The sequence below is a fragment of the Alligator mississippiensis genome, chromosome 14 (genome assembly GCF_030867095.1).
Source record: "Alligator mississippiensis isolate rAllMis1 chromosome 14, rAllMis1, whole genome shotgun sequence".
NCBI classification, from domain to species: domain Eukaryota; kingdom Metazoa; phylum Chordata; order Crocodylia; family Alligatoridae; genus Alligator; species Alligator mississippiensis.
Window position 1 is genome coordinate 14,949,792 of NC_081837.1, and position 14,446 is coordinate 14,964,237.

The 14,446-nt window shown below is 45.7% G+C and overlaps 1 protein-coding gene across 1 annotated transcript in view; it reads left to right on the forward strand.

The window, feature by feature from the left end:
* The window catches only part of CAMKK1 (calcium/calmodulin dependent protein kinase kinase 1), a 225,843-nt gene that overhangs the window by 200,439 nt on the left and 10,958 nt on the right, over positions 1 to 14,446 (forward strand). Inside the window, exon 15 of the mRNA XM_059717711.1 lies at positions 1,786 to 1,889. Coding sequence (XP_059573694.1) covers positions 1,786 to 1,889 — 104 coding nt within the window. The remainder of the gene's footprint in view (positions 1 to 1,785; positions 1,890 to 14,446) is intronic.

Here is a 14,446-nt window from a genome sequence, read left to right on the forward strand (position 1 = left end):
TAAGGTGGGCATGCTAGCAGGGATGGACAGATTACAGCAGGACCTGGACAGGTTACAGGGGTGGGCTAATGAAAATAGGATGGGTTTCAATACCGACAAGCGCAGGGTGCTGCACTTGGGCACTAGGAACCAGCAGCACACTTATAAGCTGGGAAACTCCCTTCTTGAGAGCACCGAGGCAGAAAGAGATCTTGGAGTCATTATTGACTCCAAGATGAACATGGGCCAACAATGCGAGGTCACAGTCAGTAGGGCTAAGACAGCCTTGTCCTTGTCGTGCATCCACAGATGCATCTCAAGCAGGGCCAAGCAGGTGATCCTCCCCCTCTATGCGACACTGGTCAGGCCACAGTTGGAATACTGCATCCAGTTCTGGGCGCTGCACTTCAGGAGGGATGTGGCCAGCATCGAGAGTGTCCAGAGGAGGGCCACCTGTGTGATCCGGGGACAGCAGGGCAGACCCTACGAGGAGAGGCTATGGGACCTGAACCTGTTCAGCCTCCACAAGAGAAGGCTGAAGGGGGACCTGGTGGCCGTCTATAAACTTACTAGGTGGGGACCAGCAGGGATTGGGAGAGACCCTGTTCCCCCTAGCGGCCCCTGGGGTAACAAGGAATAACGGCCACAAATTGTTAGAGAGTAGGTTTAGACTAGACTTCCAAAGGCACTACTTCACAGTCAAGGAGGCTAGGATCTGGAACCAACTTCCAAGGGAAGCGGTGCTGGCTCCTACCCTGGGGGTCTTTAAGAGGAGGCTTGATGTCTACCTGGCTGGGGTCATTTGAGCCTGGTTTTCTCTCCTGCCCAGGGCAGGGGGTTGGACTTGATGATCTACAAGGTCCCTTCTGACCCGACTTCTATGAATCTATGAATCCTTCAGCTCCCTGTGCAGCAAGCTGCACTGCCCCAGCTCCTGGGGCAGAGGCAGGAAGCAGCAGCTGGAGGAGGGAGGGGGAGCCCAGAGACTCCAGCTGGAGCAGGGGGTGGAACAGCAGCCAGTGAGGAGCCCAGGGGCTTCAACTTAACCCCTTGTGGGCCACATGTTTCCTGCCAGCCGCCAACCGGACAGCCCTGCTCTAAGGTCAGGAGTTGGCAATGTTTTTGGGCAGTGACAAAAACACCCGCAACCTCAACTTGTAAGATGTTGGCATGCCAGGGGCAGATCGCAGGGGAGCAGTGAGGGGCCTGATCCTTGTTGCGGCAGCACAGCCACAGCTCCTTCCCCACCACCTGCCCCAAGGTATGCGTATACCTGCTGCCAGCAACAAGCCAGGCTGGGGCTTCATGGACCTTGGTGCACCTGCTTGCAGCTTCTCAGCTGCCTGCCACAGCTGGCCTGGCCTCTAGGCAGGGTCCTACTGCCTGCCACAGAGCCTGGGTTGCATACAACAGGCAGCAGAGAGGCTGCAAGCAGCTGCACCGGTGCCTGTGGAGCCCTGTCCTCACTTGTTAGCAGTGGCAGGTGCACGCGTGCCTTGAGGTGAATGTCAGGGAAGGAGCTGGGGCTGCCCTGCCAGAGCAAGAATCAGGCCTTTCGTGGCTGTCTTGCCATCTGCCCAAAAACACCTATGCCAAGCAAAATGCCTTTGCGTGCCACACTCTAGCGTGCATGCCGGAAGTTGCCTACCCCTGCTCTATGCCATGTCTTAACTGGATTATTGCAAGAAGTTCTTTGGATGATTAAAGAAGCCATTGTTACTTCTAATACAGTACTTACAGCACCAGTATAAAGACAGTGATAGCTCAGTGCCATGATCTTTGCTAATGTGTTTTTCTTTTTCAAAGATTTTAGTGAAGGCCATGTTAAGGAAACGCTCGTTTGGAAACCCATTTGAGCTTCAGAGCAGAAGGGAGGAGAGGTCCATGTCTGCTCCAGGAAACCTATTAATGTAAGTATATAACTGCCTCCTAGTGCTTAGTCTGAGTTTGGTATGACTGTTCCACTGAGAGAAGAATCAGAGAGAAAGTTTCCCACACAATTTTCATAGAATAAAAGAACCAAACTGAAATGTAAACCTATCAGTCAAGTTCCACACATGTCATTGAAGAACAGTGAAACGCCTGCAGAAAAACAGCAAATTTTAAATTTTCTGGATGTGTCTACTTCCATATTTAGGGCCAGCTCCTAAAACGTGTCATCTCAAGCTCTAGGGTTGATCTCAAGCTCACCATTTTAGCCAATTAACTTGTCATATACTGTATGTATTTTAAAGAATAATCAGTTATCAGGCTATTAAAGGATCCACCACTGAAATACAGTAACACAGTTTGTAATTTAATTCTTTATACTATGTAAGTAGCCTCTGCTCCACTTTCTATGTACAAAAAAGTAGGAGGTCTGGAGAAGATGTCAAATGAGTCGCTCTAACAGTAAAAAAACATTAAAAAAAATAGAAGTGTGCTAATATTTCAGTGTGACCCTGGATCTCAGTGAAATAAAACAAACTAACGTACAAAAATAATGCACGCATCCTGAACTTGTGAACTTTGAGGGACACCTTTGACATTACAGTCTGGCATGTTGGGAACCACACAGCACTGTATATAGCATACAAACGTCTTGACCAAAACATCAAATCCTTTTGTCCTAAAACTCCACTCAGCTGATTCCCAAGGGTGGTGATCATTTTTATACGTTAATTGGAAAAAAGAATTGAAAGAATCCTTTTTAGGAGTTTTGAGAATGCTCAAATCCCACTGATTCCGTGGGCATTGCAGGTGCTCGGCATATCTGAGAATTTGGCCTTAGTGAATACAAAAATGTACCAGGCTCTCTGGTTTCTAATGCCAGTCTCCTGCAGTTCACCGATTTTTCAGAATCTGCAAGCTGACATTTTCAATCTAGGCTGGCAAATGAGATGTCATCCAAAGACTTCTCTAGAAGACAGAATTCTTAGCCCACAAGTACGTCCAGGGGGACATGTCTCAAGAGCATTTCAATTGTAGTCACTTTACCAGCTTAGCAAGAGGAGCTCATCGTCACCTGACGTCTCTCTCAGACCATCACCTTCCATTCCTTTCACCCATCACTAATTTGACATATGCCATTGCAACTGTCACCCGTATTTTTGCAGTAGTTCCTTTCCAGTGACAGTCCTTGCTCTAGGATATTGGAATTTTTACCAAACCTAAATTAAAATGCCAACTACCGTTCACAAAGTCCAGCATATTTCAATTAGGTGAAGCCCATTATTTCTTCAAGTCTTGCCCTAAATGGCATATCAGAATTTGCTCTTGTCTTCATCAGTGTAAAATAAGTTTCACTGAAACTGCCAACATAGATCAAACCATTGGTCCATCTGATTTATCTGTGGACATGATAAGGCACGAAGTGTGTGAGATGAAGATGGAAGAAACCCCTGAAGAGTCAGTCATGAAGTGACCTGCCAGCAGGCAAGTTTCTTTTTGCCTTCTATCGCTTAGTGGCTGGCCTCTGCCCTGAAGCATGAGTTTATATTTCTTCCACCAATAAATGTTTATTCTATCTAATATGACTCTGAAAGTTTGAAATAGTTGTATTGCAGATGTGGAATCTTTTTTTTAAATTTTACTAAGCTTCAGTGACAGACTGTATACCTGTCTCATGTCTTCTTTTATTTGTCTCCTCTCTAAACTTACCAGTACCTGTCTTTTCAGTCTCTTCTCATATGGAAGCCTTTAATGATTTTCATCCCCTGTGTCTGAATTTCATCTCTTTAATAGTCTCTTGTGTCAGATTTTGTCAACCAGTTCTCCTTTATCCACAACTGCTTTGGTTTGCTTACTACACTTGATTTACAGTAATGCACTGATGGAGTTGAAGCCAGTCTGGGGATGGTTTACGCCCTGAAATTTAAAAGTTTATATCTCTTATATTGGGGTGAAATGTTTATCCTAACTAACAAAACCTTTGTCTATGCAAACACTATTCGCTGCACTTCATTTTTGGCTGTCAGCTAATGTAGCATCATGTACCTTAAGGAGACGATCCTCCAGGCTCAGAGTGTGACAGTCCCCGAGAGAAAGAAGGGGGGTAAGAGTGCTCTGAAACCCCCATGGCTCAGCAAAGGCATTCAAGAATGCCTGAGGGCCAAAAGGGAGGCGTACACGCACTGGAAGAAAGGGGCTATCACCAAGGAGGAATACTCCTCCTTGGCCCGCGAGTGTAGGAAGGCCAAGGTGGGGATGGAGCTCAGGCTAGCCACCAGGATTAAGGACAACAAAAAGTCCTTCTTCAAATACATTGGGAGTAAGAAGTGGGCACCGGGTAATGTAGGGCTCCTGTTAGACTCAAATGGTAATCTTGTGGCTACGCCAAACAGGAAAGCCAAAATCTTTAACAAGTTCTTTGCCTCTGTTTTCTTGGACAGGGAACAGGACAGCTCTCCCACCACAGGTAGGGGCAATCTTGAGGATAGCACTGCCAGGCCTCGGGTCTACGCAGAAGTAGTTAGGGATCTTCTGGAAGGGCTGAATGCTTTTAAGTCTGTTGGCCCTGATGCCCTCCATCCACGGGTGTTGAGGGAGCCGGCGGGGGTCATTGCTGTGCCTTTGGCCCGGCTGTATGAGCGATCGTGGTCCATGGACCAGGTGCCCGGAGATTGGAAACTAGCTAATGTGGTCCCCATCTATAAGAAAGGGAGAAAGGAAGACCCAGGAAACTACAGGTCCATAAGCCTCACATCAGTCTTGGGGAAAATCCTTGAAAAAATTATCAAGGAGCACATCTGTGAGGGGCCGGCAGGGGAGATCATGCCCAGGGGAAATCAACAGGGGTTCATCAAAGGCAGGCCCTGCCAGACCAACCTGATGGCCTTTTATGACCAGGTAACTAAATTTCTGGATGATGGTGTCGCCATGGACGTAGTCTTTCTGGACTTCAGGAAGGCCTTTGACACTGTCTCTCATCCCATTCTCATTAATAAACTAAGCAACTGCGGCATTGATTTCTACACAGTTGGATGAGTCAAAAATTGGCGATGAGGCACACCCAGAGAGTGGTGGTGGATGGGTCGTACTTGACCTGGCAGGATGTGAACAGTGGGGTCCCCCAGGGCTCGGTCCTGAGGCCTATACTGTTCAACATCTTCATCAGCGACTTGGACGAGGGGGTGGAAAACACGTTGTCCAAGTTTGCTGATGACACCAAGATGTGGGGAGAGGTAGGCACGCTCGAAGGGAGAGAGAGGCTGCAATTAGACTTAGACAGACTACAGAAGTGGGCGGATGGTAATAGGATGGGCTTCAATGTAGATAAATGCAGGGTGCTGCACCTGGGGAGAAGGAATCCACAGCATACATACAGGCTGGGGAGCTCCCCCCTTGAGAGCACAGAGGCGGAAAGGGATCTTGGAGTCGTTATTGACTCCAAGATGAACATGAGCCGCGAATGCTAGACCGCAGCCAGCAAAGCCAACCACACCTTGCCGTGCATCCAAAGATGCATCTCAAGCCGGTCCAGAGAGGTGATACTCCCCCTCTGCACGACATTGGTCAGGCCACAATTGGAGTACTGCGTCCAGTTCTGGGCACCACACTTGAAGAAGGATGTGGCCAGCCTTGAGAGGGTTCAGAGGAGGGCCACCCGCTTGGTTGCAGGGCAACAGGACAGGCCCTATGAGGAGAGGCTGAGGGGCCTGAACCTGTTCAGCCTCAGCAAATGGAGGCTGATGGGGGATTTGGTGGCTGCCTACAAACTCGTTAGGGGAGATCAGCAGCAAATAGGAAGGGTCCTATTCCCCCCAGCAGCACCTGGGGTGACGAGGAACAATGGCCAGAAGCTGCTGGAGAATAGGTTCAGGTTAGAGATTAGGAGGCAATATTTCACTGTCAGGGTGGCTAGGATGTGGAACCAACTTCCTAGGGAAGTGGTCCTTGCTCCTACCTTGGGTAAATTCAAAAAGGGGTTGGGTGAACACCTGTCTGGGGTCATGTGATCCCAGCGTGTGCTCCTACCAGTGGTGGGGGGTTAGACTAGATGATCTGTTCAGGTCCCTTCTGACCCCTAACTACTATGAAGCTATGAAACTATGAAATGAACATTTCTGGCAGTAATGATCGATTAACCTAAATGGATGCATAAACAGAACTTCATGGACCTGGGTCAGGATCTTTCTAATTAAAGCTAGGGAAGTCAACACATCAGCTAGTCTTTCTTTCATACAGTGATATATATAATCACTGTAAACAGAGGGTTATAAATCTGGATTTTTCTTTTTATATTTTGTAAAGGCTAGAGCAGGGCAATCTAATGTTGGTGACTTCAGCTTCTTTCATGGCTTTTACTTCACTACTTTTTAAAGCATAGGGAAGCAAAGCTAGTAAATGCTCCTTGCTCTATAAAAGCTAAGGGGGAAGGCTCATTGTTCTAAGTGAATTATGTCTTGATTACTCTGTACTTCTGCAAAGAGAAACTGTGCTTGATGTTAAAACCCATTCTTCATACCATCCTATTCTTAATCAGTAGTGACTTGTTCTATATCAAATCACCTGTAATCCAAACAAAATAAAATATAAGTGTTATGGATAGAGCCAGGTAAATTAAGCTTGTAGGATTTAAAACATGTAGGAACAAACAGAAGTAAGTAATATTGTTACAGTATAAGAGATTGGCGTTGCAAAGTAATGAGAATACTGGCCCTGATCCCATGAAGCATGTATGCAGATGTTTAAATTCAGTTCAGCGGCATTACTTGCATGGCCCTTTGCAAGCTCAGGACCAGAGAATAGAGCACCTCTCAGGATCCGTCCCAAAACACCATCTTGTACGTTGCTTCAGAGTTCACATTCAAGGAGAGTGTGGCGCAGGTTAGAATAGCTTCATTGATGCCAGTGGAGCTCCAGCAGTCACACATGCGAAGGCTCTGGCCCTCTCAACTTTTCAAGCAAATTCATGTAGTGAACAATAGGGACCACACAAAGGGAACATGACAGAGATGTGTTACATCACAGTTTGGCTGAGCTCTCCGTTATGTGCTCTCCACTATCTACCACCTGTCTTCATTACATACAGCACTGGCAGGGAAGCAGTCCTATTATGCAATTGACTGTGAACTGCTCTCTCTCTTTTATCTTAGCCAATACCTATAGGAGCATTTGGTTTATTAAACGAAATTATACTTTTCACCAGTGTACCTAAAATAAGTTATATTCAGTGGTGTGTACGATTCATCTATATGTGTAGGGCTCTCCTTTTAAGATTGTAACTGTTCTGACCTAATCAGTCAGGCTGCAGAAAAATTGATTTTGTCCTTTTGACAGAGTCTACTTTTGAACTTCTAGTCTTGTGAAAGTGTTGCAGGATCTCAAATGGCCAGATACACCCAGGACTTTGGATTTACAAATTGTTGAAAAGGCCGTGCCCTTTGCTGCATGGTGCCCTCTACAGCCACACTGTAGAGGTCCAGTAGTTACCGCGAAAGATCTGCTAACAAAAGTGGCAAGTACACAGGGTAATGATAAGTACATCTCCTCCCCATTGGCTCTAGCTCTGATCTCCATATTTAATCAGAACTGCCATTAACATTAAATACTTGAAAATGAGGCCTATTCACTTCAGTAGGATTAAGTGCATTTTGCACCATCCAAGAATGTGCAGTTATCTACAGAAAGTGAAAATTCAACTCTGTCACCTCTATTAGGTTAAAGGTAGGATCTCTATCACATTAGTGAAGCAAGCAAAGTAATGCCAGCAGCACCGTTTTTCCACCCCGCTGTCTGAACAGTCTTTAAAGTATGATAAATCTTCAATTGCAATGTTGCATTTAGTTCCAATTACAGGGAGGAAAATGATTTTCTCATTCCCGGAGAGTAAAAAAGAAAAAGTAATTAGAAAACTTTCCCAATTTCACATTCAATTTGTTTAATTAGTCTGCTTATAAAATAGTTTGAGTTTTTCTGAACCACACACGGTGGGTGTTGCTTGAAGCAACTTGCATCTGTGCCTATGTCAAGAATTTCCTTTGCAGTAAGCTGTCTGACAGCTGAGTTAGCTTTTCAGTATCTGCTGCCTAATTAATACTTCTGAAAATGGATCTGCCCTTTCAAAAATGAGAAAGAAAGAAGCCAATTTAACAACCTGCTCACAGGATTTTTTTGGTTGGGGGATGGAAACCTCCTGGCTTAATTTCTTTCTTAATTTCTTCATGCTCTTTCCACTACCTGCTTGCAATCTGCCAGGCTCTGTTCTTGGAAGTGCTCAGTGAAGAAGCTGCATAGGCAAAATTCTTTGCAGTAGCAGGAGGCTTTTCATATCTGTCAAACCTTTTCTTCCTGTAGAGGACACTTGCAAGTCATCAGTGCTTTAGGGAGGATATTTCTTTCATTGCTGCAAGAGAGGCTTTAAAAATCCTTTTCTGCTTATAATTTATTTCTTTATTAAGATGCATAGAAATATTCACAAGCCACCTATTCAAAATTCAAGCCTTATTTGCTTATTTTTGAAACTGAATGGAGCTAAAATGAAGATTCCTGCTTTTAAGAACACTACATATACATCTGTCTCATACAAAAGTGCCACTCTGCACCTACAGACAGTGCTTAACTGCAGCTGCAGATCACAAAACACTTCTTGTTTCCTACTCCAGCCCCTTTATGCTGCTCCAGCTCAAAGACAGCGTCCTGGAATCTGAGTAGTTCAACAATGGTGTAAAGCCAGGTTTTGCCGCACTCCAGGCTGCGCCTTCTCTGCAGATGGTCTCAGGAGACGCAGCAATAAATCTGGCCCTTTCATCCTACGTGCTGTGAACAAAGTTCAACCCTGGAGCTGCACTGGAGAGGAATTGGGTCTTTTGTTTTAAAATTTCCCAGTCACAGATTTTTTTAGAATCCCACCTGTTCAGCCTTCATAGTGTATTTCCATAGTATGTATGATAATTGTTGTTCTGATAATCCATTATTCCCCCCACGCCACCCCATTCCAGATTTCCATTATTGATTCGGCCACAATTTTGCCGCATTTATTACTTTAATTCATTCCTAGTACTGTATGCCAAATTACTTGAAATACTTTGACAGAACCAGTTTACTTTTACTTTAATAGCTGCTGTAGGAATGAAATATGTTTTTCAGCTCCACTGTACCTGTTGTCATTCTTATTTGTTATTTACAGGGCTTGATCTTGCTCCCACTGAGATCAGTAGGGATCTGGGTTTTCCATTCACCATGGAAAAATGCAGATCTTTCTCATTTTAAGGAGCTCTGCTCCAGCCATGCCACCCATGGGGAAGGGGGAGCTGAGATCCATTCCATCTGCAGCAGCTGCTGTCTCCCACGGGTGGCAGCCAGGGCTTGGGTGCTGCTGGAGGGGGCAGGAGGCTGTGGACCCAGGTCCCTGACGCTGTAGCCCTGGCAGGGTAATAAGAGGCAAAGTGATTGATCAGTAAGATTTAGCAAATGGCTACAAACTCATAAAACAGAGCAGCTTTTCAGGTGCAAGTCAGTAAGGTCCAGCAACTGCAGCAGTGACCGTTGTTCCCATTTGGTGGCTGTGTGGTAGACTATCCGGTCGTGGGCCTCTTGTTAACAAGTCTGTGTCTTAAAGAACGCAGCTGGCACATTGGCTGACATCCCAGCTGAGACAAGCCAAGGACTGAGTGACCCAGCTCTCAGCCCAGGAACAGCGCTCTCTGAATCACGGCTAAGGCATGTTGTTCAGTGGGTGTTGGTGAGGCACTCACTGCTTGGCTGCATCTGTTTTGGGTTGAGAAAAAATTATGTTGATTTAGCATCATTTTTTATCAAAGTTTTAAAATGCAACCTACTGGCAATTACAATCTGTATTTGATTATGAGAAGGAAATGGTTTAGGGTTAAAGGTTATGTCTTAATTTCTCAAACTGTATGTGTTCAGGCCAGTCCTATAGCATTGGTATGGCTCTTTGCACCTCTGTGTATGCACACACATGTTTGACTAACTAATACTTATGCACTGTTAGCATAGGAAATCACTGCCAAGGGAATACCCCGCAAATATACTCTTTGTTACAAAACAAGAGAGTGTGTTCTTGAAAGCTACAGCTTATATTGTGACAGGTAAGTGTTGTGATATAGTCTGTCAAATGGCCTACAGAATAACTTTGGCAGGAGATTTCATCATGGGAAACCACACTTGGTAGGAAGATTTCACATTATGTTACTCAAAGAGCATCATGTACAAAAGTTTCCATCAGCTGCTCAGTGTGCCTAGCTCTGCAAGAGCACTCAACAATTTGTGCTCTTAGTAATTAAAAACATTACCTGTTGAAGGGATGTCCTCGTGCTGTGGATGGAGTCTCACATCCCATACGGTGCTAAATCTCTTGAACTTTTGTGGGTTTTAGTAGGGGTTTCATGTGACAGCATCAAACAGTTATTTCCCTTGTGTTTTTTCATTTGTTCTGTAGACTATTAGCAAACACTGCTGACTAACCCCACGCTCCATTTCATATCATGTACTGGGCTTCATAAAACACAGAAATAAAAGCTCGTTTGCCTTCTGCTGGCATCTTCATTACTGTTTTCTTCCTTTGTCTCATTGTTTGTTCTCAGGGGCAGGTTCCTCTTAAACTCATCTGTATATTTACATCCGTCTTTAAGGTAACTTGGTATTTGTGTTTCCCATGGGTGCAGTAGAACGTACGTCCCTTCCTCAGTCTTCATGATTTGTGTGTTGTTAAGACCATAAAATTCTGTCCTTCCTTCCTATAGAAGCAATTGTGTTACAGTAATTTCTTGTGTGTGACACTAATGTTCGTTCTCTAAGCCACTATTTTTTTCTTGTTTGTTTTTCTCTCTATTTCTGCTCTTGGGGAGGAGGGAGGGCCGAAGGAAATGTGTTGAATGTGAGAGAGACGGGGTCTAACACCCACAAAATTTGTGAATCTAAATTTTGCAACTTAGGCCCTTCTTCAATAGCAGTGATGCTCAGCCTGCTGACCCCAGGGGCCAGGTGAGTGACATGGAGCCCAGGCCATGGACCAGATCCTGTAGGCAAGGTCAGTTTGAGGGCCAGATCCAGTATGGGGTTCTGAAAGCTGCAGCCATGAATTATGCCACAGCCCCCCTACCACATTTCCAGATCTATGGGGAGCCCCACAGGCCAGGTTCAGCCTGCAGGCTGGCAGCTGTGCACCATTACTCAGTAGTAAAAGTTTATGAAAGGTAAAGGGAGTTGGCTGGAATCAAATATGCTGCAAGCAGTTCTGCTAATACCTGTGCTCTTCAAGTTTCTGGGACACCGGTGTTACGGGTGACTCTTATCCCTGTGTGTGCCTGGCTTCCTGTGATCAGAGGCCTGCTGAAGAATGTCTTTCATTCGAAAGCTTGTCTAACTTTATCTCAGCTGCATAGCTGGTCCAATAAAAGACATCACCCTGCCTCTCACGTATTACAGAGAAAGCATTTCAGTGTCTGTTTAAGGCGCCTGTCGCTGGCCATTTTGTAGTACTGGTATTTCTCGAGTTTCAAGCAAGGAGTAAGCTCTGTTGGTGCAAAGAGAGGGTTTCTTGTTAATAGATTGTGTTTGCACTCCTATAACTACAGCATTGACTGGCCAGAGAATAATTGAACTGGAGTACATTGCCAGTGTGGACAAAGCCTGTGGTCTGGAAACAATAGCCCAGCCTGGAGCAAATGGCACCTGTGCCTTTGCCACCTCATGGCAGCCAGGCCTTTTTAAATTGTGTAACAAATGGCACGGATCTTCCCGCAGAACATGCTGTGCAATTTGAAAACAATTAAATACTGTAGGTAATGTGAACTGTTGAAGGCCACTTAAAAAACAGCCTCAAGGTGAAACCCCACTATGCTCAGCTAGCTAACAGTGTAGTTACTCTGCTAGGAATTTGAGGGATCTGGTTGCAGATAAACGCTTGGGAATAAATTCTGAGTCTGTAACTTCTGTTGTGAACAGTTCCATTATTAGGGAGACAGTTGTTTGCCTAAGTGCTCATTTATCATTGTAAGATTCAATGAATGACGCCAGCTTAATTCACTTCTCTCCACAAGAAGACATTTGAAAGATTCTTCAAAAGTACTGGAAAGGAACACACATGGAGTAAGAATTGGTATGGCACTTTCACTAGCATTTGGGTTTCAACGTGATACATTTTTTGAGAGAATGAACAAGAGAAACTTCCGATGTAAGATGCAGTCATTTGTACTTCAGATATTTGTGCGCAGGTCCAAGGAGGTTAATGGGACATTTATCTATGTGATGACATCAAGTGAGGAAGGAGCGGGGATTTGATAACAGCCTTCAAATACCTGATGAGTAACCATAGAGAGGATGGAGATGAGCTTTTCTTTCTGACCATAGGGGGCACATCTAGGAGCAATGGCCTCGAGCTACAGCAGAGGAAATTTATGTTGGAGAATAGACAGAATTTTCTGACTATGCGGGTGGTCTGGCATTGGAACAGGCTACCTGGAAGAACTGGGGTATCTCCATCCTTGGAGCTTACTGCAAGAGAGACGGTTGGGCTAGGATGGTTTAGTCAGGGACAGTTCTAGCTTGAGCAGGGGGCTGGACTAGTTGACCTTGTGAGGTTCCTTCCAGCCCTACTTCCTTATGATTATTAATACTATTACTAGCAAAGATCTGAACAGTGTAGCTTCTTGGATAACCATTATAGCCAGGGCTTATCAGTCTGCTAATGGAAAAAATAACCCAAGTTATAGTAAGTATCTTAAGGACAGCTTTTCCATTTAATTTTAGACATCAGAGCATGAACCCAGCTGTCCTATATGCCAGTGCAGACGGCAGAATACTAACACCTAGGTAACGCCAACTCTCTGCACAAACTGATTCTTAGTTGAGATTCAGAACTGTATCAATGTCATGTCAGTTTATGCTGCATTGAGTTCATTTCCTGTCCTGGAGATTATGTTTCCTTTAATACTGAAACAAAGTATACAGACAGGTATCATCTACTGAGAATTAAGGGAGATGTTTAATCTGATGCATCAAATTGCAGGCAGTAGCAGACAGTAGAAAATGATAGAAGGCTCTCTGTAAGTAGTAAGACTGTATCTGTTGTTGAATTATGTTCTTGCCATCCAGCCGTGCAGACGTGCTCATATTGTATCTGATAATGGAACCTCCTTTCCTGTTCAAGGCAATAAAGCATTTAAAGAGGGTCATGACAATACCTGGATGAACTCGTATCAGCCACCCAAGACTGATCTATTACTAAGCATCTCAGAGCCAGGCCTGAGAATACACTGGGAAATGATTGATTGCCTATATTCAAGGTCAGGTTTATCACCAGGGTATGATGGCACACTGGAGGAAAGGAATGTGTTTCATGGCAACCAGTTTTCTTTTTATTTCCCTATTTGAAAAAAATGCCTCAGCCGGCTTTTCTCGCAACTTCAAACTAGAAGGTTTGATTCTAATTTGCCCACAGGACTGTCCCTAAGGGGGTGTGGGGCCCAGGGCAAATCAGCCTGTGCGGGGCCACTGGGAGGGCAGGGGCAGGGCTGCAGCACTCAGCTCAGCGCTCACTGGCTGTGGGGCTGGGGCCAGGGCTGGGAGAGCTGGGCAGCATGGGCTGCAGAGCAGGATGGAGGTGGCAGCCCTGGTGCTGGTGCTGAGGATGCTGCTGCTGGTACAGCCCACCCCAGGGGGCCACCTGCAGTGCAGGGCAGCCAAGGTGAGGGCCACGCTGGGTGGGGGATGCCCTTGCAGCAGGGGGGCCCGAGCCCAGCTGAGCCATGGTGCCCAGTGCCCGGCAGCCTCACAGGAGCTCTGGGCCAGGCTGTGCTGTGGGGCAGGTGCTAGGCAGCACCTCTGCCGAAGCGCGGGGACCAGAGTGGTCAGTTGCCCCAATTCACTGTACTCTTAAGTCCAGCCCCGTTTCCCGTTTTTTGGTTGGTTGGTTGGGTTTTTTTGTGGGGGGAGGTTGTTGACTTAGAGTCTAAAATTTTGAGACCAGTGATTCTCACCTGGGGTGCTGCAGGACCCTAGGGTGCCACAAGATCCCATTAAGAGTGGCACACCACACCGCATCACCTGGCCCCTGTGTGAGGTGGTAGAAGCGTTCCTTCTTACAGGGCACGTCTACACGTTGCCGTATGGCGACATTGCTATGCTTTAGAGCATGTTTAGATTTTGCCGCTACATTGCACTAAAATGGAGTGCACCGCTACAGAGACATAGCTGCCAATCGCATGTAGACCCACGTGATTGCTACATTGCTGTAGTGTGCCATACGGCGATGTAGCACATCTCTATGTCACTGTAGGGTGATGTGTAGACGTGCCCACAGTCTAGTGCTCTGTGCCTGCCCTAGCTACTTAACAGTGCCTGAGACTGCTTCTCTGGGGGCTACAATGCCTACAGATGTTTTTTAAAAATCTTGAGCAGCATATATACTATTTTTTCTATCACAGCTGTTGCTTAGCATTGGTGCTATTGTTTGTACTCTATTGTAACATCACGCAGTTAGGATGGGAAACCAGTTGCGAGATGCTGGTCCCTGTTGCAAGTG